A 26,587-nucleotide genomic window follows, 5' to 3' on the forward strand; every position below is an offset into this window, starting at 1 on the left:
TAAAATAAAATTAACAAATGAATTCCAATTTTAGTATCATCCTTTTAATAAACAAAACATATTATCAAAAATAAAATAAAAGAATGCAATACCAATATTTGATATACCAGAAGAAATAAAAAGCAAAAAATATGGAAATAAACAAGATTAAGTTTTCTTCTTCCTAAAAGGAGCCGCCTTTGTTGATCTTGTACCTATACAAGACTCTCTTCTTCTTGCTCGATAAATTCTGTACAGTCAGAACAATCTTCCCTGGCTCACTGTTCCTGAAACTGTTCCTAATTGGTTCTTCATTGGAACTCATCTTCTTCCCCTTTTGAACAATGATGGTATAAGACCCTTCATCTGCTGGCACAAATTCTTCCTTGTAATTCACTTCCCAACCCAACACAGTCAAGTCCCACACCAGTTTACTGTCAATCTGTCAGTGTTCCAGTTTCATTACACAATTTGGATTGATATATAACCCAATTTGGGTTCACGAGAAAGGGAAAAGAATCGATTTGATATGCATCAGCTTAAGTTTTCAGGAAAATCGGTTCAGTCAACTACTTAAAATTGCAAATTGAATGATATTGAGTACCTCGTTGGCAGGGATTTCTATGGTTTCTGTTGATCCAGATTTGATTACAAGTTCAGAGACTGAAGAATCTTCAGTGGAGAATTCCAAATCATTCTCCCTCTTGAAACCACCATATTGAATGGGGACTTCCTCAGCTGAAATATACCTGTTGAGGTCCAGACACAAACAATTTAAGGTTTTGAGGTTCTAATGGAGTCAAAATCAAATCCTTTTTAATGGGTACTGAATAGAAAATACTTACTTGAAAAGGGTTTCTGTAACTTTAGCAGGACGAGCAACAACAAACTTGCTCTTGGTTCTTTGTGTTAAGAAAGGAGATAACAAAGCATTGAGAGCAAAGTACCAGAATGGAACATTTATAAATATCTGCACATCATATTCACAAAATCTAACTGAAAAAGATTCCTACTTTTAATATTAGAAGTAATAAAAGCTAGGTAAGATCAAGCATGAGTTATGGAAAGAAGGAAAAAAAATGTAACTTTAATGTAAAAAGACTTACATTTCTAGCAACAAATTCAGGGTAATTGTCCTGCAAAGTAGAAACAGCTTGTTTCATGGCAATCCTCAGTTCTTTCTTTGAGAGGCCTGGAGAATTCTTGAGATCATTGATTTGAAGAAGAGAAGTAACACCTCCAGGTCTTAAATCAAGCTTCTGAATCCCTTTTTCCATCAACTGAAACCTCCATCTCAAGAACCTGATTCTCTTTTCCTCACTGCCAAAAGTTTTCTGGTAGAGCTCCTCATTTTCAAAAACTCCATGAATGTTATAACACACAGGATGACCTTCACGGTCAACACCATTCATATAAGCAGCTGAGCTTAGATCAGAACCAAAGTCCTCTTCCAAGATAGAATCCATGTTGATATCTTTCCTCCACTGAATGGTCTTCTTCAGCATCTCAAATGCATCATTTACCTTGAACTCTCTTGCCCTCAAGAACTTCAACAGTACAACATCAGTACTCTCTTCTCCTTTGCTAGGCAAAAGAGGCACTCCCCAAAGACTGATTTTGATTTCCCCGTCAATCTCTTTCCCTTTTTCTTCACTACCCAACTCAGGAATCTTCTTCTCCTCTTCCTCCTGCTTTTCAGCTTCCTCTTTTTCTTCTCCTCCTCCTTTCACCTCTGCTACAGCTTTTTCCTTCTCTTCCACTTCACTCCCCTTCTTTTTGGATTCTTCTTTCTCAAACAAACTGTTATCGAGAATCGCTTCTTCGATCTTGGATTTAAGCTCACTCAGAGCTTTCCTCTCAAACTCTTTAAGATCCGAGAGAAAGTTGCTCTCTTCCTTAAAAGAAGAACTTTTCTCCACTGTCTTGGGCTCGGATTCATCCAACTCCACAACTTGCTCATCAACAGCTTCAACAACCTTCTCGCACTCCTCTTGAGGAACTGCAACCTCATCCATCTGCTTCTCTTCAACCTTAACAGCCTCCACAGTCATTGTTTCTTGCTAAATATGTTACACCCAGAACAAGCAAGAAACTTTCGGAATGAGAAAGAGAAAAGCAAGAACCTTGTTTGGGAAGTGAGAAAAGAGAGAGAAAATGATGAAAAAAGAAAAAACACCCACCTCAAGGACCGGTTCGGCGGTTGTGGGTTTTAAGAAATGAGCGAACTCTGGTTTCTTATTTCTTGTTTGGCTGGGGAGAAAATGAGGGTTTTGTAACGGTTACATATTTTTCGAAAGAAGGAAAGTGGGACCCACCAACGGTAACATAACATACCTGGAGCCACCGCAGATGAGCCGTTGGAGATTATTTGATTTGCCCAAGGGTTTTGCTAGCCTGGAAGCCAGCAAGTTTTTGGCGTGGGAAGAACGTTTTGGGCCCCACTGGCCGAAAGGAATCGGGAAATGATCAGGTACGGTCGACCCCACTGAGTTAACCCAACGGCTCCAATGGGTAGTGCTAATATGTGCTCAGGTTTAGCAAATGAGCGGTACAACCTATTATTTTATATACATTTCATAAATATAAAATAATACAGTTTTAGTCCAAAATATATTTAAAAATTCTTTTAATACTTAAAAAAATTAAACAATTTATTATTATATATTATGACATTAAGTGTAAAATAATTCTAAAAAATTGAAGAATTGGCATGTGCATATTCCCAATTATATATATATATATACATATATAGCTATATATATATATATATATATATTCACAGATGACAGTTTGATATATGACAAGCTCCATGTGATCCCTCCTATATCACCATCAAATTAATGTCCCTACTCTGTTGTCAGGTATTCTAATTCATACACTCCACTGGCAGCAATACATGGAATCCATAAATGTCTGCAAATTTTTGTATGCTTATATTCTATATATGAATTTAGACCATATATTTTCTCAATGATTTCCAATGTTCAAATCAAAGCATCAGCAAAAAGAAAAAGAACAGGGCAGTAAATATCCTACTACAGACAAGAGATTCAGAACAAAATGGACAAAATTTATCATCTCCATCTACAACAACAATACACCCAAAAGATGTATGTATGTATATATCATAGATATAGGATTTACCAGATAACTCTTAAGCTGTTTAGCTGTACTTGTTCAAGATTAACAAAAAGCTAGATAAAATTTACACAGTCTGCTCGGTAAAGATCACAAGAATTGGCGTAGTGTGAAGAGCAGGAACTGTCTAAGCGAACACCGTGAATGGAACCGGATATTGTTGAGACACCTCGCTGTACAGCCTTGCATCACAAGAAAATTGTCGAATGTAGCAGCCTATTTCTCTGGCTATTCATTCAACGTCCTCGAATTCACCAGTGACTCTGTTAAATTGTACGTGAACAAATCATCACTAACAACAGTAGCTTGACAAAACATAAGAGGATGGAGAGAGAGAGAGAGAGAGACAGATAAGACAAACGTGTTAACTCAAGAAATCAAGCAGCAGATGCAACGAAGCTAATCAAACTTACGCCAAAGAGTGCCTTCCGGTTAGTGCTAAAGTTTACAAAGTCAATAGAATGGTTAAGTTGATAATCGCAGTGAAATAGTAACAACGAGAAATTAAGAGCAGATGATTTTTCTAAGTGACTCCTACAGAAAGCAGGAAGTGACACGGTTGTCTTTGAAGAGCAAATCTAATTAACTTTTCTGAACTTCATTGAATTTGTCATTTTTCTATTGAACAACAAAAGAAAAAGGTAAGTCAGCATTTCTTTTTTCTTTTCTTTCTTTTTTCTTAGCGAACCAGTTCTTTTTCTGTCCGAAATCTGGAAGATAGTGCTTCAGTTTTTGTGGTCTAGGAGTGCTTTCATTCTTGTGGTATAAGGAGCCTTGTTCAGAAAAAGAACCAAACTTGTGCAAAAATAAATAATAAAAGGGAACAATGAAACAACAGCATAGAACTTATGATTTTGAGAGAGAGAGAGAGGTAAAACAGGCCATAATTTGCATTTGGAGGTTGTTCCGTGAAACTGCACAGAGCAGGTATAACTTCGAAATTCTTCTCAGTTGGAACATCCCATAATCATCTTGCTTTTTACGAGGATTCAGGAGATCTTATTAATATTTTAATCAATTTACAATGCTCTAAATTCTGCAAATGGCAGATCCTTTGGGTGCCTTGTTTATAGTATTCTACCATGTCCAACAAAAAAAGAAAAAAAAAAGTTCCGAACACAACCTCTGGATTCTAAAAGGTAAGAAATAGAGCTCCATGACCATACCAACGCACTAAGCACTGAATCATCTATGAATATAAATAAGGAAATTGTAAATGAAAAAAAAAAGGGGAAATTCCTGGTAGTTGTTTCTGATATAGTAGAGATAATTATTGAAACAAAGAGAAATAATTAATTTAGTAATTGGCCAAATAAAAGATTCAACGTACATCTATATATCAGAACAAAAATACCGGATCAAGATTAAATATAGTTTAAGAATCTCACCGAAGAGCTTGCATCCAATCACAGAAAATGCAGTATGGAAAATTTATTGAAGAGTCTTACTTTAATTCAGTCAACGACCACCCAAGATATTCATCATAAATCCAAAATTAAAGGAATAAGAAGATAAAAGATAAACAAACCAAGACCAGAAATAGCTAAAGAACCTCGATAGGAAGATTAATATTTATCACTAGAAATTCCTTTTACTGAAACTTTAAAGCAGATAATCATCTAGTTGTTGGAAAAAAAAATTGTTACGGTGAGATGCTAATAAAGCTCTACTTTGTTTTGATTTGATATATCAAGCTCCACTTCCTCCCTGTTTCAATGCTTAATCCAATGAGTAAGTAGGTGATCAGGATACATACCTATTATATGACAAGAATGCATCACCAATGGTTCCTGCAACCTTATTGCGTACCTTCTTCACGCATACCTGCATACAACAGCCATGAATTCCACAGTAGGCGTCCTTGTGTAAGACAATTGCAACAATAAAAAGATATGAAGATTTGATATAAACATAACTGGAAATAAATACCCACCTGGACATGATCAACAGGCCCTGCATCTGGATCACGATTTCGATGAATAACGATCCCATTATCGCATTTGTTTATAAAATGTGCGCTTCCACTTATATCATAGAGGTTAGGAGGGTCCCCAGCCCAATTATACAACTATTGAACAAGAGATAAAATTAGAACAAAGCAAACATAAGAACAAACAAGAGGGTAACAGAAACCAACCTGTCTCGGATGAGCAACGAACCAAACATGGCAAGCGTGATGTTGAGCAAACCTCTTGACCATTGTAAGCATCTGACTCACATACTCTGTCTCGGTCCTATTAGAAATGTAGTTGATGTTAAAAAAAAGGGAAAATTGAGCTAAAAACCAAGGGTGACGTATGATCATGAACAGAATCATTATACACATGCTCGCGCATGCACACATGCAAATATATATATATATATATACAAATCAGATGAATGGATAAGAAAGCTTCCAAGTAAGGAAAACCAAGAACAAAAGACAGCAAAAAGTTAAATCTATGACTGTCATTCCACCTTAACATGCAAGAGAAAATGATTATCTGCTCCCCAACTCCGTTGACACATTATGCAAATACCTGAACATATAGCCATATCTCACTGTGGTCCATATCTGCATTATTTTTCATTAAAAGATTTATCCACAAAGGTGCTCCTTCTAGATACTAAATTTCCAAGACCATAGTCCATCTCCCCTTTTGGCTTCCAACAGCTTCCCTGCCTAGATAATTTTTAGCCTCACTCCCAACAAGAAATACTTCATGATATTATCAATTCTATTCGCTATCCTGCAGGGAATTGAATACGGAGAGGGAACTGATATAGTGGTGTACACTCCACCAACATGCCTATATAGTAGTAATTCTTCCCCTTAAAGAAAAAAGAATGCCCATTACAAATTTTCAAAATTTAGAAATTATCAAATATGAAAAAATTTATAGTTATGAGATGTTTGAAAATTTCTAGTTCATCGAAGAATTTATTTTAATTTTTTAAAATTGAGCATAAGAAGAACTTACTAGATTTTTAGGATAAGTTTTTTTTTTTTTTTTGAAATAAAAAGTGTAAATATATATTACTATGGCACCAAGGGGTGCAAACCATGTGCAATTTTTAGGATAAGTTATATGAAGTTTTATAATTTTACAAAATTAAAATAATATAAGTAAAAATTTAAATATAACATGCATAATTTTATTAGTTACAATAATTACATGAAACTTTGTCCATTTATCATGTAATAGTATATTATTAAATTAATGTATATACACAATATATATATATATATATTAAAACAAATCCAATAGAAAAGATTACTATAATTTATAACTTAAAAGAATTTTCTTTCAACCTTTAGTACTTCTAAACCAAATATCATAATAAAGCATTGCTGATTGCGATGTTATTGTAATGTAACCACATTTCCATTATAGCATCATTTAATTCATCATGAATGGCTATTACATTCCAAATATATTTCATTCAGCAAATTCAACGTGTCATTAGTGTATTTATACTGCTATGTTACTCAATCATAGATTTTAAGATCTAAAAAAGCTCATAATGGCTGCACCACCCTAAAGTCAGCACCTCTAAACTAAGTACTTTGACAAAAGAAACCTAAGTAATTAAACCTCCTGTGCATCATAACCAAGTTCTTATGATCATCATGATTACATAAGAAAACTAATGATAGAAAAGCTTTTTTTTATACAGAAACTATTTTATTAATCAGATGCTCAACGTGCACTTACTGGCTAACAGGACGCTGATGATCAAGCTCATTGTAAGGATCAATTACAAGCCCACGCACCCCATGCCTCAGAACTGCACATCTTGCAAGATCAAGAACCCATCTTATGCTAGGAAGGGAATCGTCCTCACACCTGTTCAACAAGTAAAAACGATTATATGGTAAACTGAAAGGCCAAAACCAATGGCCTGACAAGAAGGAATCTTTTTGTCATTGTATGCATAATACTATCATCCTATGTATCGATTATATAACTAGGATACCCTTGATAATTCGTATGATCCCTTGATGTGGACCTCGTTATTGTTATTTTTATTTTTTTGAAAGAAAAAAGTGAATAAAGCAATCCCTGGGCCTATGCCCTCCAAGTCAAACACTAATGAACCAGCAATTTAACCAAAGACATCTCACTGATATGAACCTAATTATAGGCCTAGTTACAAAGTATTAGAAAGGAGAATTGCAGAATTTGCAAGAAACATTCTCCCCCCTCGCCCCCAAAGAATAACAGGATAATGAAGTAGGATATGATTAACAGATCCCCAGCAAGCATCAGTTGGAGAAAAACCTCCCAATTTAACGAGTTAAGGTTGACCATTTCAAGTATGAAATCAAACACAGGTTGAGTAGGAAGATAATCTTGTAACAAAGGCAGATAAGAAATAGACTTGGTGATAAGGCTGAAGCTTCAAAAGTAAAAGATCACCATCCTTGAAAAAATCTTTTTCTTTTGAAATAAAAGCTTCCTTGAAAAAGACATCACGGTGATGAGAATCATAAAAAGCCTTCGTCAAACTTGAGCATGAAGGAAACCATCACGAAGTTCCTATTAAACAAGGGTATGGCTTGCAAGTGTTCTCTGGTGTACCAATAACACTATTTGAAGGTTGAGTTAAAGTTGCACCAGCACTTCTAAACCATAAGAATTCTCTGACGTATCTGATGACATCTGCACCAGCACTTCTAAACCATAAGTGTTATCTGAAGTATCTGACAACATTTGCACCAGCACTAGTAAAAGTTGCAATGAACCTAATGGCTAAAGGTGTTACATAATCTTGTACTTGCTTCTTCATTCCCTACCAATAAGAATTTGAAGTTAAGTGCCTTGAAGTCCTCCAATACCCTGTCATGTGCTTGATTTTGGATGACAGAAAACAAAGCAGATTGTAAGGAAGAGTTAGGAGGTAAACTGATTATGCTTTTCTTAAGATTAATCAAATGCCAAAAATCCTTCAGGCATCTACGACAATATTTTTTCTACTAGTTTGATGGTCAACTGTGAAGTCAAAACCCAATAATTAACTGATCCAATGCTTCTGTGAGAATGCCGTAATCCCTGGCTAGAACGAAAAGTTTAAGGCTATAATGATCAATTCGAATCAGGAAGTGCCTTCACTACAAATAAAGACATCAATGACGGATATTTTTTGCTAGTAGAACTAATTCCTTCTCATATGAGAAGCTTCATCTCACAGGAAGCTGAACGACGGTTAAAGAAAGCCGCAGGTCACCCCTTCTGTTGGAGCACAACACAAACTTGGGAATCAGAAGCATCACATTCAAAAATAGACAGTCGAGATCAAATACTAGTTCAGTGGACACTGCAGTTTTTAGAAAAGCAAACTGCAGTTGCAGATTGGTTCTTCCACATGAAAGAACTTTTTGCAACTTAGCTGTTAAGGGAGCCAAAACGAACCCATAATGTTTAACAAATAGATGACAGTACCTTGACAAGCCAAAAGAATTAACAACCACGGAAAAGTTGTGGGCAGGAGCCTATTCATTTTCCTTGAAGCTTTGCTGGAACCTGCAGCTACCCCTTTAGCTGATATCACATGATGCAAATAAGAGACTTAAGGCTTTCTCAACAAGCATCTTGATTTCCAAGGAAAAGGCAGTGAGTTTGTAAAACCGAAAAGATTAGCCACAAGTACTGCATGTGTTCCACCTACCAGCAGTGGATCATAAGAATATCATACAAGAAGAACAAATCTTATGAGATAGGAACCATGTGAATGACTTCATTATCGAAACGTCGATCAAGCATTTTTTAAACCAACGGCATTATCATAGGGTAGAAATCCCTATGATGAGTCCAAAGAGTTGTTTTTTCAATTTGACGATAAGCGGAGCATACATCTAACTCTGTGAACTCATCCTCAATAGTTTTAGCATTTAAAGCCCAGTAATGAATACAATATCCCCAAGTACCATATGCTTTTTTAACCAACAATACTAGTGAAGAAAAAGTAAAGTCACTATGCTTAATGATTCCTTTTCCAGCATCTATTCACATTGCTTCTCCATGCATCCTTTTGGAAGTAAGGGTATTGACAAGGTGTAACCACCATCCTGCGCAACTCTTTTCTAAGATAATACAGTGGTCACATGATTGGGTCAGTGACAACCATCCCAAATTGGAATCAAATTGCAACAAATTCTGAGACAATATATGATGAAACTGAAGGGAATCCTAATTGCTTGCAATACAACCTTAACCAGTGAGAGAGTAAATAAATCAATTGGGAAGACAAAATTACCCATGTGCAAGAGGAACCCATGACAAACTCTTTCAAACTAGACTCTCTCCATTTGCAACTATAACCCGCATGCCTATGTTCCCTCCAAGCATAATTGCATATTAACACCAGTAATCGAAAACCTTCCAAGGATTCTTGCACCAGCATTATCTGTGATGAGTGGACACCAAAAATTGCATTATGGAGATTTTCCACTTCAGAGGAATTGGCGAAACTCGTTGGCCAGATCCCAGTTTGTATTTTTGTCATCACCATCTTTAACCTCCTAATAGAATAGCTTTTGACCACTCCAGATGAACAGGACTTAGCCTTTTCAAGAACAGTAGCCAACTTGTTTAAGGGTCTAACCACATCAGAGTTCTACCTTCAGAACATTATAGGGCTAAAAGCTGCTCAAGAAAAGCTACATTTCCTGTTCCAAAGTCAGTCGACTTGCCCTGATATATAAAAGCTTAAACTGGCAGTGCTACTCCGCCACTAAAGTCGTCTATTTCAATTTTACAAACCCTCCAGGTTTGTCATTTCTAATTGAAAGATGAAAATGCAAATGACAGGAATGCTGAAACTCTTCCTGTGGAAGTGCTTGTATGCTCCAATCCAATTTGATGAACCATGCTTGTGCATCAATTTTTAGATGGAATGGAACCAACCTAAACTCGTTCATCCTCTTAGGTGTTTCAGTGTTCTAAGAAATGCTCACAGTTGGTATGCTAACACAAATTGTCCAGTCAAATCTAGGGAAACCTAATTTGGAATATTTGGAATAAAAGAGGCAGTATCTTCATGCTCCTGGTCATGTTGTTACTTCAGTCCTTTGTTCTGGCTAACCTCTTTGGGCTTGCTTCTGTCCCTGCATGTGCTATCAATCTGCTGTTGATCATTCATTCAAACAGGCATCAAGTTCTTGTAGTTGTGCAACAAAGGGTGCATAGTCTTGCGCATGATCTTCATAATGGGATTTAATAGGACCCTCAAACAAGGATCTGATCAGCCAGAACTCCTTGCTCTAGTACCAAATTGGTACATTCCCTTGTTATGGATCTAGTTAGAGGCTTAGATACTGAGAAATCAGAAAAGAGAGTTGTAGAAAACTTTGACACTTTGGTTATATCATTTCAAAACGGGTATAGCAAAAAAATACCAAGTCGAACAACAGATACTAGCACTTTTAGATGACAATCTGTTGTCATAGATGGTACCAAAGTCAACTCAAATCCACTACCACAACTAGATTTTATTGGTATCTATGAGCTAGAAGGGTTAAATTCTTTTTGGGTAAACAAGCAGTTATAACTTTTTTTGTTTATGACTTTTCAAGACATGAGTATTCCAACAGCAGAATTTGCAATACGCTTTCTTGAAAAATTTATGACATTTTTATGGCTTAATGATCCCTAAAACCTATCAACTAGCATTTTTAATGGACAGACTTACTGTTAATTTAACACCACAAATGGCTCTCTAGGATGGGCTCAGAATTCTATGTTGACCTTAAACATGGAAAATTGAAAAAAAAAAAAAAATATAGCAAAACATGATATGGAATTGATTGATTGAAGTATTATGGAAATCTTTATGAACAGCTATTTTCTGAAGATGCACTACAATCCTTGACTCTCTAACTAACCTTATGAGATAGAATGTATCAGATAACCATTGCTTCCCTTGCTCCAACTCCTCGACACTCATTTTCTTAGCTGATCCTGCATAACTTTAGTTGGAAAACAAAGAAAGACTTGTTACAGGTCAGGCATCAAAAAATAGTACGAAAGCTTAGTAAATTTACGAAAGAATACTTCAAGCAACAGAGTAATCCATCAACACTAGCAAGCTCACAAACTAAATGAAGAAAGTACCATGCATACAATGTAAAGATAATATTCCACCCAGAATACACAATACATGAGCACAGGTAGTGTAAAAATACTACTCTCCTCCAAGAGTGATTCATAAACATGACATCATTACCCAAAATTGAAGCCGAGAATGTAGATATGAAATATCCTTGCTCTAGAAAATACTTCTACCCCAGGATAACATCATGTGTTCTAGAATAAAAAGTACTTCTACCACATGAGACATCAATTGTTGCAAACGAGGAATAAAGTAAGCCATATTAAAAACAGGATCAACCAATGAAAACATAGAATAATAGGCCCTTGTCGTCTTTCGCAGTCCAAGAACAAAGTCCATTCTAAGAAAAACCAAGATGGTGTAGAGAATCATAAGGGTATCGATCCATATGCTCAGATAAACCAAGATAATGTAGATGGTGACAAGTTCATATTTTTGTGAATGGTCATCTGCATATTAACATAACACCATTTCACCATTCTTTCAACATCTTGTTGGCCACCAGCCAAGCTGCCTCGGATCATCTTGTCCAGCCTGTCATTTCCTTCCCGTAATTTTATTTTTTGGCCTTAATTTCCCTAAGAAGTCATAAATTATATTGGAGGTAACATCCCAAATTACAAGTAAAAATTCCCACATGGGAAATCCTGCACAAAACACTCTTCTAATACTAGCACAGCCTTGAATCTACATTTGTGGCCCGAAAAGGTACTGTTCCCACAGTTGAAGCAAGCATTGTTGGATACTTTTTATCAATTGGTGAGGGTCGAGGAGTTACAGTTAGTGTAGCTAGTCTAGCTATTGTTTTGGTGGGTGATGTTATGATGGTGTTTTCCACTGTTGGACAGAGGAAGAAAATGATGTCTTGTATTGGCAATTGTATCGGGTAATGAAGGTGAGTGTAGGATTCAGTCAAGAGGTATCTGTACTGACTGGTTTGAGAATGGAGCTAAAGGTATGTTTTGAGTATCTTATGGAGTCCAAAAATGGCTCAAGACTAATTGTTCTAGGGGCAGTGTCTGTTCAAATGCTATGTTGAGGTTTCGAGGTTTCAACATTTTAATCATGGATGGAATTCTTCATTTAACCTGCTGATGAAACTGGAAATAAAGTAACGCTTGCTTAGGGTGGGGTTCCAACATCTGGGACCTTAAATCTTCAAAATGCTCCTGATAATACACTACAAAACTTTCTTGAGTGAGTTTATTGAACTCCTCAACCACGTAACAGTCAACAAGTTTCCCAAACCTTCAATATAATTCTTCCACAAAGTCATCCCAGCATTGGAGCTCATTTTGAGCAAGCAAACCCTGGTACCATACATCTGCCAGCTAGAAACAGAGTGACCAGCTCTACCATCTATTCCTCTATAACACCATGCACTTGAAAAACTTTCAGGCAGCGTCTAACCCAATATCCAGGATTGTCCCCATAGAACACAGAAATTTCTACCCTTGGAAAAACAAAACTTGAGTGTTCATAGGGGACCCAAGACTGTTACTACAACCTCCCGTCTCTCTTGGTCTTGGAGTAGGTAAGATTCCCTGTAAGGTATGGTTGGAAGTAGGAGAGGAAGTTACCAGGGTTGCTGGCATTGTTTGTTTGGTCAATCCATGAACCAATTCGGACAAGCACCCGATTCTTGCTTCGAGTTGCTCCTGGCTCTAGCACTGGTTTTCATTCAATTGCTGCAAGCGATTTGTAGTCACCAGTTATGCGTTGCATGGTTTAATAGACCTTCATCGTAAAATCCTTAAACCTCTAGTCATAACCCTTCATGGTGTCTTCCATGTGTTGAAGGCATTGATTATCATTCATGGTGGTCTTACTGCGAGCCATAACCACACTAGAGGTAGGGGTATCCTCATTATCGGAGAGCTCTGATACCAAGTTCTTAGGAGCCTTAGACAGAGACTCCAACAAGGGAAAGGTTTAGAGAGAAAAATGCAGGATGTAAAGAAGAAAGGAATTAGAGAGCTTTTTTGGGAGAAGAAAACTGAGTAGAGTAAATCAATAAGCAGAGGAATTAGAGAAAGAGATAGTTCCATAATAGTCCTTTTTCGTGAATGATTGATTTCCTTAAAATTTTTGCATAGATGCTCCATACATCAGTACAGTCCTATTTCCACTGCAAATTCCAAAATCAAGACAGAAATAGTACATAGTAGAGAATTATTCCTGAAATAAAAGACACAGCTGTAAAAGGAAAAAATGACTATGTAACTAATCTCTGAATCCAGTAACTAATCTAAGTTTAGCAGATTTAAGTTAATTACTACACATTTAGTGTAACCTCATGGGTTACCCATTTGGGATGCGGATGCCTCTGGTAAACCTTCAATGGTTTCACTGCTGAAGGTCCTGGATCGGTAAACATGTAGGGAGGGTTGGTCCTAACAGGTTAATAAAACCCCAACGGGTAAATACTGCTAATCCAAGAAGGAAAAAATTACTAAGACAGCCCTTAACGAATTAAAGCTAAACTCCCTTTTTAAAATTCCCACATCTGGATGTCCTAGCTCAATTTTTCAGCCTTACAAGTTAAATGATAATGTCAACTTAAACGAAAAAGAAAAGGGACAGCTCGTCCCAAAGATCATTACAAAATGTAACAATTACATATAATAAGAATTTCACAATTGAAAAAAAAAGTCACAACATGACAAAGGAAGAAACAAGGGCGCTGCCTCAAACTTACCTTCCATCAAAGAAAGGTTTCTTCATGTGTTTCTCCAACAGTTTTCTTGCATGTTCTCGGACCTATAAGTCAACAACAGAAAAATGATAGTGACATAAATGTAATACACCAAGTTGTTACTATTCATACCAGCCAGAATGGCCCCTAAACTGCTTTCTGCCAAGATTACAACTCTTAATTAGTCTCTCAAAGGAGTGTAATTAATTACTAAGGTTTTACTTTTCCGCTCTTAAAATTGTATATAAACAGGACTGTAGTATTCAATAAATTCATAACATTCTATTCTCCACATGAACTATGCATAAAACCTAACCCCCAGACCCACAACCACCAAAGGATAATAAGTGCAATTCAAGTGACTTTGTTCCATATTGTTAAGCTAACAATTCAGAACCACTGAGGCAATCTACACTAATTTAGAATGTGTAGTGATATAACATCTAATATGAGTACAAGTTTAACAAGTATAGAGTCCCATACCTGATTCTCCATCGAGCAGAGTGCAAATTTCCAACCAACACTTTCATTAATGTTGCACAGTAAAGCATCAATCCACTCACTCTTTCCTGAGTTTGGAACCCCAGTCACCATAGTTAATTCTCCTGGTACAACCTAATGCGAGAAAATTAAATAAAAACAAACGTTAGAAGAACAGGTAACACACAATTCAAGGGAGTACATGAAGAAATAAAATAACATAATAAAATTGCTCAATATTGCTAGCAAATATTTATCAATCAGAACTGTAAAAGCAAACACCTTTGTTCATAAAGTTGATAACACTTCCAGAGTTAAAAAAGGTAAATATTATTAAAAGGGAGCAAGTTAGTCTTGCCTAAAAACAGAAAGTAATAACAACTAAGTCAAAGAATCAATAAGTTCCTCAAAGATCCTAAATACAATAAATAGGATGAACCTTTACAAGATATACAGGTCTAAAACCATAATTTCTAAGAAAAAACTTGAATCTTAGCAGCTCTCTCGTTTCTGTCTTTCCAAATAACTCACAGGGTAACTAGAGGAATAAGAGAAATAAACTTTTTCCGAATCTTATCACCTGGAGAAACGCAGCCAAGCCCAAATCTCATTGCCAACAATGATGTCAAACATAGGAAATCAAGCAGTTTGCAAAAGGTTGAACAGGGGAAGGGCACTGCAACTAAAGATGGTTTGGAGAGTTGTCCGCCCTTTCATGCAAGTAGCAGCCATCGACCAAAATCTTGCCCTGTTTTCCTCAAATTATTAATGTAGAGGATCTTTAAGCACAAAGCTTCCCAAATGAAAACAAATTGCATTGACTTTCGAAATGAAAGGTAGGTCACTTTCAGTAGAAGATGATAGTGCAAGTGGAGCAAAAAGATCTCACTAAGAGAAGGCCATTGATACTAGATTTCCACCTATGAGCATCTGCCTCAGATAGAATAACAGTAAAAAGAAAGAAGAGACTAAGGAGTTTAAGTATTTCTCTTCCTCTCAAGTCATTCAAGTTTCTAATGAGAGAGACTAAGGAGTTTAAGTATTCCTCTTCCTCTCAAGTCATTCAAGTTTCTAATGAGATCCACCTGTGTAGAACAGGACTGATTGAGCTTGGTAACTGACAAAAATGCTCTCTAGCAGCCTCCCTCAGGTCAGAATTCCCACTAATCTTCCAGCTATCAACCCAGATTTCGTCAACATAATTACTTCTTCTGTGAGAGGCTAAAGCATGGAAAAACTTGGTATTCTGGTCTCCCTCAGCCAGCCATCTCTCCCTGGATTTTTGTCTCCAAACCATTTCTTCATCTTTCCGATGTATAGATAGTTGAAACTTTAAGGACACCCTTCTACTCCTTTCCTCATCGTTAAGACCCACAGCGGCCTCTTTAGAATCGAAATCATTAATTTGAGTCAAAACATCATCGAAAAAGACTTTCTTATGCTCCCTCTCCTCCTTGGCAATGGTTTTGACAGCATTCTTCAAGGCAATCAATTTGTGAGCGAATCTGAAACTAGCACAACCCTTAATGCTACAATTTCCTCAGATATCTTCCACCAACTGACGGAAACTCCCCTTTTTCAACCACTTGTTATCAAGTCTAAAAAAATCGGGCCCCAGTGAATTCCATCAGTCTCAAGACGTCAGAGATTGGCCTAGGAAGAGTTTTTTGGCTAGCCCCCGCCAACTCCACCAAAAGACAAGAAGATATAAGAAATCTGTCAATTCTGGATTTACTTTTCTGATTCGACCACATCCACTGCCCCTTGCACAAAGGCAGATCAACCAGCCCACACCTCTCCAACACTTCCTTGAATTCATTGGCTTCCGCTGCCGAAAAATTGTTACCAACATTTCCCCATATTAAAAGATATGCAAACTTATTCTTGTTACCAGTTTAAAATATCAGTAACAAACTACACAGGTAAATAATAGACACATTATCCAACAACTCCCTCCCCAGACCCATGTGCCTCATCTCCATACAAATAATTAATGAAATAATGATAAACCAAAAATATTGCAAAGAAACAAATGTTATTAGTGAGGAAAAATATGGACAAATACAACGAGTAAGAAAACCTCCTAAGCACCAAGAAAGAAATGAACTAAAGCCATACAGAAACCATACATAGCAAGACCCCCTTCCTTTGTAGCATAATCAAAGAGAGACCCCTAAAGAACCATGAGCCTCGGCCCACAGAGCAACTAAAAAATTCACTAACTTAGAGAAAGTACGAAGGAAAGAAGCATCATCAGGGGGTCTAGCATTATGATCCAGCCATAATCTCCATCAAAAGATATCCTCTCCAAAGCATCTAGCTTTTTTCTTTCTTCACACTCACTCCCCGAAGTGATAAAGTGAGAAATACTTGAGGGAAAGGGAAGAAATCCACATGATACCAAAAGTATAAAAAACCCTAAGGCAAAAAGATGATGATAGTACTCAGCTTCCAGAAGCACATAAAACACTAGGAAGAGAGGTTTCAGGGTCTGTAAAGTTGCAAAAGATCATCTGTATCCAGCCAGTTAAGAGCAGCATTCAGGTAAATATGCTTACTTCCAAAACGTGCTAGTGAAATTCTCTCTCAGTCAACTAGAGCTATGGGTAAGTCCAGCAGAGAGGGAGAACATAAAAGGCTGATTGATATGAAGCAAGGAAAGAATTCCATCTAACTCCCAAACATTTAAAATTTCTAAAAAGGAACAAACTGCAAGAGCTGTGCCATCAGGCTGATTAATGAAGTAAGAGATTGTAGCTTGCAGCACAAGTGAGGTTATAAAGGCATGCAGAAACAGTAGCAAGGGGGAGATCACCGATCCAGTTATCTTCCAGTAACAAAATGCAAGAGCATCATCCCCCTTCAAATGAGGTAAGAGATATGTAAAAGTTTCCAGAATTCCAATGTCTGGCTTTAGAACTCCAACCTCTTTGCAATCTCTACTTACTCTTAATCAACCAGTGCCACAAAAGAAAGTGATTCCGAGGGAAAACACCATGATCATTTAGCAAGGGGGAGATCACCGATCCAGTTATCTTCCAGTAACAAAATGCAAGAGCATCATGCCCCTTCAAATGTGGTAAGAGATATGTAAAAGTTTCCAAGAATTCCAACGTCTGGCTTTAGAACTCCAACCTCTTTGCAATCTCTACTTACTCTTAATCAACCTGTGCCACAAAAGAAAGTGATTCCGAAGGAAAACACCACGATCATTTAGCAAGGGGGAGATCACCGATCCAGTTATCTTCCAGTAACAAAATGCAAGAGCATCATCCCCCTTCAAATGAGGTAAGAGATGTGTAAAAGTTTCCAAGAATTCCAATGTCTGGCTTTAGAACTCCAACTTCTTTGCAATCTCTGCTTACTCTTTAGACATCAGATTTCCAATACCACGCCACCATCTCTCTTAAAAAGACAGCACAAATTCTGTCCCGCCAAGTCTATGCCAAAACCCGCTACACCACAAAATTCTTCGTGTATCTTCTCAATTTTCTAAGCCACCACCCAGAGATTCCAGGCAAAGAGAGGTAGGGACAAAAGAATATTGTGCCAAGCCATTTGGTAAAGAGAGAATACAACTTCCACTACCTTCAATGTAGCAAAGGGGAATGGAAGTTGTCTTCCATGTAAACAGTTCACTGATTCTTTAATTAGACAACGCAATGTCATAACCTGAAGGTTAATAGAAATATGAAGAACTCTGTCCTACACCTCAAAGAAAAGCTTTAAAATCCTTTTTTTTTTTTTGAGATAAAGAAAAAATCTATAAAATTTTAAAACTGGTACTTTGATTATGCCTCTAAAAAATATCAAACAAATGAAGTCGGTAAGAGAAGTCTCCTCACAACTGCTTTAGGACAAAAAAGTTTCAAACTTGGACTGTAGCTCCCACATAAGCAACTACAACAGGAGTTTGGGGACCTTGTTGATATTTTGATAGATTTGTAAATAATGTGTATACGGGTTGGCACCCCTTTGGTGCACGTTACTACATATTTATACTTTTTACTTCAAAAAGATAATAATAATAAAATAAGCAACTACAGCAAGGTGAAAAGATAATCTTCCTATATATTTATATCTATGAAAAGAGCAGGAAACTAAAAAAGAGTAGCAAGTAATTTTGTACTCAATACAGCAAAGACAAGAGTAGACAACAAATAATGAGAAAAACAAAGCAAAAAGAGGCACCAGGTACATGCATATTATAGGACTTCTGGGAAAAAGAAATTGGATTGTGAGACCTTCCAATATAAAAAGAGGAGAAAAAAAGAAGTTGATAATTGCTGACAGAGAGAGAGAGAGAGAGAGAGAGAGAGAGTCTTTTTTAAATAAAAAGTACAAGGTACATAATTAACAAAAAGGCACCAAGGAGGTGCCGCCCATGTACAAAGATATTTACAGTTTGGTCAGTATATCAATAAAATTCCCAAAATCTTCCACAGTATTAATATCATGACCCAAATATAAAGAGTCTAAATAATGCAACTATCTATCCCTTAACTTTGAGATATCATCCTCAAACCCTTTAAACGCCAGGTTCCTCGCTTTCCACACAACCCAAGAAATGGTAAGAGGTATTAAATTTCCTCCCCCTACTTAACCCATCCCAAGCCCAAAACTTATTTTTCATATTACCCGCAATGACCCAACTAATACCAAGTAATCCATAAACCAAAGTCCATAAGCTGTAAGCCACCAGACACCAAAGCAAAATATGGTTCCAAGTTTCTTCAGCCTTTCTACACAAAAAACATCCGTTAACCAACATATTACCCTTTCCCATGAGTTTATCAATGGTAAAAATACATTCTCTTCCTGCTTCCCAAGAAAAAAAAGCAACACAAGGTGGGACATTCACTTTCCAGATCTGTCTCACTGGGAAACTGCTCTCCAACCCATTCTGCTTAAACAAAAAAAAAATAATAGGATTTGACAGTGAAAGCACCTTTCTTCTTAAGTTTCCATATAGGTTCATCCTTTTCATCATTCAGCAAAGTAGTTCCTAACAGGCTCAGCAAGTTCTCCTAATTCTAGCAGTTCCCAATGATTAAGATTTCTACTAACTTTGACATTCCAGTCCCTGTTGCTAATCCCTTCACTGTACGCTTCACCAACATAGAACAAGCAATTGCATGCATCTGGGGAAATTGACAGCTAAGTCTGCCCCCTTCCACCCCCTCATCGCTCCAAAACCTTACACCCTTTCTGTTTCCAACCTTTGACCGAATACACACCCGGAAATTCTGTCTTCCCATGCTGATCTTCCTCCATAAAGACGACCCATGGGGCCTAGCATGCTCCTTAATCCTCTCACCCGGGATCCAACTCCCCCATTTTGCATCAATCACCTTCCTCCAAAGTCTATCCTCCTCCCTCAAATACCTCCAGAGCCATTTCCCTAGAAGGGCCAGATTCAACTCAACAAAGGACCTCAGCCCCTAGCCCATCCAACATCAATGGCTGTTTTATTTCCTCTCACCTAACCAATTGATATGTTCTTCTTTCATCAGTGTCTCCTCGCAAGAATCTGCTTTGGATAGCCTCAAGTCTTCTTGCTACCTTCACTGGTATTGCTAAAACAAACATGTAATATATAGGAAGGTTCTGCAACGTACTCTTCATCAATATTAATCTCCCCCTTTAAACAAGAACTTCCTCTTCTACTTAGCCAATCCTTTTTTGAACGTCTCAATAACCGGATCCCACACCATCTCATCTTTATATCTCGCCCCAAGAGGAAGGCCAAGGTATCTGATCGGGAAATCCACAACTTTACAGCCCAGAACACTGGCAAGTTTCTCTTGGTCCCTCTTGTCGCCCACCATAACCAATTCTGATTTCTTTAGATTAATGCTTAAACCTGACACAACTTGGGAACATAATAAAATGACCAAAGATTGAGCAACATTTTCTCATCGGGCTGGCAAAATAGAAGTGTATCATCAGCGAAAAAAACATGAGTCATATCCGTCGCACTATCATTTTACCCGATCGTAACCCTTTTGATTAGCTCTAATTCTTTAGACCTCAGTAAAAGCTTGTTCAATGTTTCCATTACCACTATGAAAAATAATGGTGATAACAGATCTCCCCGCCCCAAACTCAGGCTTGCCCAAAAAAATTTTGAAGCTCCCCCATTATCTAATAGCAAAAGAGGTAATCGTCATGCACATTTTCATCCATTTTCTCCATTTTTCTCCAAATCTCATTCTCCCTAGCATATAATAAACAAAATCCCAATTTACATGTTGTAATCTTTTCAGAATTATCGCCCTACTAAAAAAAATATTCTTGTAATAGGTCCTGTTCCGGGTCAGAAATATAGTGAAATCACCATTCCTATTCTTTCCCCAGACCCCGCTACTAATAAAGATGTTCACTTCTTAAAATATTCCATATATGTAGGCGGGAACAGGGGAAGGGGTAAGATTTATCCTGACGGGAGAAAAAGTAACAATACAGTTTATAATGCTACAACAGCGGGTATAGTAAGCAAAATTTTATGAAAAGAAAAGGAAGGATACGAAATAACCATAGTGGATGCATCGGATGGATGTCAAGTGGTTGATATTATCCCCCCAGGACCAGAACTTCTTGTTTCCGAGGGCGAATCCATCAAACTCGATCAACCATTAACGAGTAATCCTAATGTGGGTGGATTTGGTCAGGGGGATGCAGAAATAGTATTTCAAGATCCATCACATGTCCAAGGCCTTTTGTTCTTTTTGGCATCCATTGTTTTGGCACAAATCTTTTTGGTTCTTAAAAAGAAACAGTTTGAGAAAGTCCTTCTCCTTGTCTAGTTTGCACAACACACCTTCCTTCTTTCTATAACCCAATTCGTCCACCATTTCATTAGTTATCAACACCGCGTCCATGATTTGTCTCCCCTCCACAAATGTGTGTTGACTTTCCCCAATTACTTTCCCCAATTACTTTCCCCAACACCTTAGACATTCTTCTAGCCAAAACTTTCAATATGATTTTATAAATACACTCAACCAAGCTTATAGGCCGGGAGTCCTTAATACTATGCACTCCTTCAACCTTGGCAATGAGGACCAAAAATGTAGAATTCAGTGATTTCACAAAAGTCTCCTTCTCATCCAACTCCCTGAAGATCTCCATGATCTCATCCTTGATGAAATGCCAACACTTCTGGATGAACCCCAAGTTAAACCCATCCGGACCTGAAGATTTATCTTTATCGCACTGCATTAGCCCTTCCCACACTTCCTCCTCAGAAAAATCCCTCTCAAGTTGCTCTATTCTTCCCTCATCCAACTCACTCAACTGAAGGGAAGAAAGAAAAATTTACAAGAAACCCTGAAAAGTATGATACCTGAGTTCCCAATTCCCATGTGATACTGTCTGCATAGCAAAAATTTATACTAAGACCATTTTATCTTTTGATATAATTTTTTGTATTCTAACCAGTAGAAAATGTAATTTAATGATTAAGCAATGAAACTTTGTTCTACATTAATTACAAATAAATAAAATTCATTAATTATAAGCTGAGCAAATTACTAATAATACAGATGCTTATGCTGTGAATCAAATTTATAACTAACTGTAGTGACCAAATTATTAAAAAGAGATGCTTATGCCGTCAAGCAAATTATTAATCAAATTTTCAAATTAAAAAATGAAACATTCACAACATAAGCATCTTCCTAACTTAAAATGGAAGGCTTTGAAATCTCAAAATCCTGACCTGGAAGCGCCACAGACTGACGAAAGTCAAAGAAGAAAACTAGTGAAGTTTAAGAAGATATAAAAGATGCTAGATCACAGACAATATGATGCTTACTTTATATAAGTTGTTTAGACCATTCCATCCAGTTGAGACTCCAAATTCATATCCATGAGTCCGATGATAATATGCATCAATTTCATCAAAATAATCGCTGAATCTGAATAATCCACGTATAGGGTATATCTCGGCATCCTGAATTACTTCCTTCAGAACCTCAGGTCCCAAATACATAAGCACCTATATAAGAATTTCTTTTGTAAATAGTCAATATTGTTGCAATGTCTGAAGAAGAACTACATATGTACTGGCTAATGAAATGATCCTTGTGAGAATCAACACATATATGCATCGACGGTGTGTATGAGACTTGCCTAAGCATCTACTCAGAAACAAATGTAACAATTTTTCACAAGTCAGCTGTGCCATCTATCAAACATTTATACATCTAATAACCACTTCATTGACAATAACAAATCACACATGTTTGGTTGAGCAAAAGCCAAGCCAGGCAAATAACAGAGTTTCCAGATTCATTTAAATGCAAATGCTACAAAGAAACAGCTACTCATTAAAGAAGGGGGAGCAGGGACAATAGATGCAACAAAATTTGTTTCTATCGCAGCTAATCTGAACTAACTTCTTATCTGACCTCATTTGCATCTTTGCAAAACCCATCCTTGTTTTTCTTAGGCCATTTGACTCGCCAACATCTGCCATAGAGAACACATAGTTATTCTTTAATATAAAAACAAAAAGCTTAGAGGATTCCTTCCATGTATAAAGTTAAAAACCTTTCTTTCCCAAGGCGGCGTGCTAGTTCTTCAGCTAATGCTTGACCAGGCTCATCCCCATCAGTTGCAAGAATAATGCGAGATGCCTATCAATACCAACATCTTTTATAAACAAAAGGCCTCTTGTTTTTATGCCTGAACTAATATTTTACTTTAAGCAATAAACTTATCTACCTTCTTTAGGTATTCTTTGCAGTTCCACAAATACTGATACTTTGTGTCCTAGCTTTATGAAACACGAGAGAAGTGTATTAAATCCAGGTCATTAGAAGTAATGAAGTCAACATTATTTTTCCTTCTCAAGAAGACAAAAATGAACCAACAGTAATCATGTTATCATGTAATGCCTTTATGGCTGCAAATAGAGCCAAGCTGAGGTTAAGGCAATTTGTTTCTATTTAAACCATTTTGCAACAATGTGAAATCATTTTAACACAAAAATGAATACTTTCCAATTAAATCTTTTTTATTTTGTTATTTTCCTCAAAATAATTCTGGACAACAGAAATAATGTTGTGTTTGTTTTAGTTTAATGCAATCTCCCTCACCAAATCATGAAAAATATCCTCTCAACAATTGGAAATGAAGACAGCAATCAATGTGAGAAGAAGTGATTCAAACCCATTCACCAACCAGGTAAATTGAAGAGTAGAGAGGAAATCTCTGGCTCACTCCAGAATAAGATTACTGCAACCCCTCCTTATTCACAATCATCCTGTTCTCCCTACAAGCATTCTTATCAACCCCATTACAACAAAAAGGGATGGCACAAACCCAACACAAAAAAGAGCTCCTTCTGGGGAAAGAAATATTTGCAAGTGAAAATCCCTAAAGAATTGAAAGACCAAACTCTATGGTAAGGGATAGGGAAAAAAAAGTTGAAAGGTTCATTAGATCAAGCAAGAAAAGCACATCTGTAGTTGCTTGATCATTAAGAAGGTTTCTAAAAAGAACAGGTTCCAAGAACAGTCCCACTTGTGTCTACTACCAATTCTATTTGATCTGGAATCCCGAGTCTTCTAAAATTAGGGTCATAAATTCTGATCAACTTTGTTATTATTATATTACAATCCAAAAATTGCAAAAACAAATATGGACACCAAAAGAGAAAACTAAGCCACCAACAAAAGGAACATGTCTTTTCTTTTCTTCTACTTTTTTATGGTGTCTTTTTCATGCTTTGTCTTCATGACTAGTACTAGAATACAAATAGTTCCTTATCCTCATTCTCCCTAGTTTATTTCTTTCTTAACAAAATCTATTTTCCTATAAAAAGCGAACAAATATAGTTCTTTAAAAAAAAGTACTAGAATGTAAAAAATAAGATTAGGTATTTTATTATATTCTATCACTAAATTCTGTAATTTCACATGGTTCTAGATCCAGTATCAAAAGTTTAATACTTAATGCTCAGTTCTATTTAATTTAAATTTAAGCATAAAATATAGTGAACCTATACTATCTTCATGTTTTCAAATAAATAGGCTTAACGGTGAAGAGGCAAATTATAATACAATATAAAGTTGGATACTTTACTACTAGTTGAAGTTATTTGGGTAAATAATCACCCAATTCCAATATTTCACAACTAGCATTTTACTTTCAGATGTTAGCTTTAAGAAGATACATGCCAACCCAGCAATATATTTACTTTTAGTGTAGCTTTGTGGATACTCGTAAATCTATCCGTCAGGTAATCCCTGCATATACACACACAAGATATGAGTGGTTGAATATCTATAAATCCCTTATATGTTGGCCCTTTCCTCTTGTCTCTTGTTTTTCACTTGTTGTTCTTTTCTGTTTCTTCTCTCTTAGGAGGGTGCCTTATCCTCTCATATTATAACTTTTTCTTCCCTTCTTAACTATTTCCCCATTTATAAATTTCTCTCAATTCATAAAAGATGGAAAGCCAGAAGTACTGACGACAACACAAACCAACAGTTCTAAGGTTTGAGAGGAACCTTATCTTCAGCTGGTAGTTCCTTTTTGGACACTGATGGTGGCGCTCCATCAGGGACACTTACACAGTTACGGAAGCCAGCTTCTTCCATTGAAAGCTTGTCTATTTCTCCCTCAACCTATATTATAAAATATGTATAATAAAACAAAGCAGTAAATATAAAGTACGTCATTGTGACAAGAATGCGGAAAGAAGGAAAGACATACAATGATGATATCATCCGTTTTCTCTATGTCATCCAGTCCATATAATATCTTCTCAGCATCTTTTTCCTAAACAAAAGAATAATACAGTTACCAATAGTTATTTCTAAATTAAATGTAGAAATCTGAAAGAAATTAGCAATATTGTGAAAGAAATCATGCAAGGACTGCAACACAACACCCATCCGAATCTGAAGTCTATATGATCAAATGTAAAACATTAAACAACAATGTAGTTATAGACTAAGCTAAAACAAAAGCAACAAATGTTACCATGGGTTCAGTTCTCACAGCTCTCTCTCTAATATAAGAATCAATCTTATTGATGACAATAGACAATATATGGGTCAAACAACTATTTCCAGCGTTTGCCAGATAATGACCTAGCTGACGAGTATTTGGAACCATTAGAAAAGAGTAAATGCTTGAACAGTAAATTTTATTAGTAACTGTTAAAGCATTGCACATTTAATTGAAGGGCATGAACTAATTTGTGGACCTGCCAAAACCTCTTGTTAAGATCCCTGTACTTGCAGTTTACAAGCAGTTTCTTCCGTCGATAAGTAAATGCAATAGCAATCTGCACATAACGACCATAAACATTTATTTAATAGAAAAATATGGAATCATGATCCTAAGAAATCAATTTGCAGTCCATTAGGTACCTGATTATCAACTTTTTTCTGCATAACACCATTTCTCTGTAGTGTCTCTGCTGATATCATTCGAACAGCAAAATACTCACGAATCTGATAAATTGGCAACAAAAAGTTATGTTAAAATATGAATCCCACAAAAGCAAAAAATGTAATAGCTATTGAGTAATTAAACAATAAAAATGTAACGTGTATTTCCATTTATGTGTTCTTTTTCAACTTCTAATACAAGAGTCTTCGTCACCAGCTTTATATCATCATATATTAAGGTCTACTTCTATACCGTCAAGTCTCCGGCATGCACATCAAGTGTCGAGTACAAATCCCATACCCACAGCAATTTTCCTTGCGTCCGGTCAAAGGATGGCACTCATATTAAAGAGTCCAAAGAACTTAGATACAAGTTTCTTCCAGACTGCATCACTATGTGTGAGAAGAAGTTTACACATGCAAAGAATTTACATGCTAGTAAATCATATTTTATATAAAGGCACTGTTTGGTTGTGCTTTGGAAGTTGCTTTTTCTCAAATAATCTAGCTCTTGAAGAATTAGTGTTGGTTGAGCGCATCTTAATTGCTTTTTTAAAATTTATAATCAATAAAAGCAAATATAGTTGCTTTAGACAAGCAGACATGTGCTTGCTTTCTCAAAGCAACAAAATTTGGCTTAGGTGAAGCAAATAAATTTTAGTTACTTGTCAAATAGACACATAATCTATATAAAATGATTACATTGTAAAAAATATACAAAATATCCAAACTTTAAGGGAGAAAGAAAAAAAATCTTTAAAAATGATATGATCATATTAAGCATATTCCCGTAACATCT

General features: G+C 36.4%; 2 protein-coding genes across 6 annotated transcripts in view; both read right to left on the reverse strand.

Annotated features, from left to right (window-relative positions):
• LOC110810609 (Sec14p-like phosphatidylinositol transfer family protein) lies at positions 1–2,223 on the reverse strand. The gene is made up of 5 exons (XM_022036833.2): positions 2,160–2,223; positions 1,086–2,039; positions 825–949; positions 584–728; positions 1–421 (listed from the first exon to the last, which is right to left on the reverse strand). The coding sequence occupies exons 2-5, from the start codon at positions 2,028–2,030 to the stop codon at positions 164–166; spliced, it is 1,473 nt and encodes a 490-aa protein (XP_021892525.2). The 5' UTR covers positions 2,031–2,039; positions 2,160–2,223; the 3' UTR covers positions 1–163.
• Positions 1,931–26,587, reverse strand: part of LOC110821872 (toprim domain-containing protein) — a 26,814-nt gene continuing 2,157 nt past the window's right edge. For 3 of the 5 annotated variants that reach the window (XR_015816516.1, XR_015816514.1, XR_015816517.1), the window contains exons 6-22: positions 25,768–25,851; positions 25,602–25,682; positions 25,106–25,171; positions 24,901–25,017; positions 23,111–23,158; positions 22,937–23,022; positions 22,795–22,855; positions 22,200–22,382; positions 14,387–14,518; positions 13,907–13,968; positions 10,982–11,065; positions 6,813–6,944; positions 5,255–5,351; positions 5,051–5,185; positions 4,874–4,941; positions 3,124–3,380; positions 1,931–2,534 (exon numbers count right to left, since the gene is read on the reverse strand). Coding sequence is in view for 1 of the 5 variants with exons in the window: in XM_088211824.1 (XP_088067950.1) it covers positions 3,350–3,380; positions 4,874–4,941; positions 5,051–5,185; positions 5,255–5,351; positions 6,813–6,944; positions 10,982–11,065; positions 13,907–13,968; positions 14,387–14,518; positions 22,200–22,382; positions 22,795–22,855; positions 22,937–23,022; positions 23,111–23,158; positions 24,901–25,017; positions 25,106–25,171; positions 25,602–25,682; positions 25,768–25,851 (1,467 nt within the window). In the remaining 4 variants the exon portion in view is untranslated. Of the gene's footprint in view, positions 2,535–3,028; positions 3,381–4,873; positions 4,942–5,050; positions 5,186–5,254; positions 5,352–6,812; positions 6,945–10,981; positions 11,066–13,906; positions 13,969–14,386; positions 14,519–22,199; positions 22,383–22,794; positions 22,856–22,936; positions 23,023–23,110; positions 23,159–24,900; positions 25,018–25,105; positions 25,172–25,601; positions 25,683–25,767; positions 25,852–26,587 lie in introns of those variants that run through there. The other 2 variants (XR_015816515.1, XM_088211824.1) reach the window with 2 other exon arrangements.

Source organism: Carica papaya, chromosome 9 (assembly GCF_054855325.1).
Source record: "Carica papaya isolate Zhongbai chromosome 9, ASM5485532v1, whole genome shotgun sequence".
Classification (NCBI taxonomy): domain Eukaryota; kingdom Viridiplantae; phylum Streptophyta; class Magnoliopsida; order Brassicales; family Caricaceae; genus Carica; species Carica papaya.

Excerpts from the sequence above, each read along its gene's own strand:
- LOC110810609 (XM_022036833.2), bottom strand. The coding sequence starts at position 2,030 with ATGACTGTGGAGGCTGTTAAGGTTGAAGAGAAGCAGATGGATGAGGTT. Across the intron at positions 950-1,085 it reads CTGAATTTGTTGCTAGAAAT|ATATTTATAAATGTTCCATT; the intron begins GTAAGTCTTTTT and ends TATGATGTGCAG. Across the intron at positions 729-824 it reads GTTACAGAAACCCTTTTCAA|GTATATTTCAGCTGAGGAAG; the intron begins GTAAGTATTTTC and ends GGACCTCAACAG.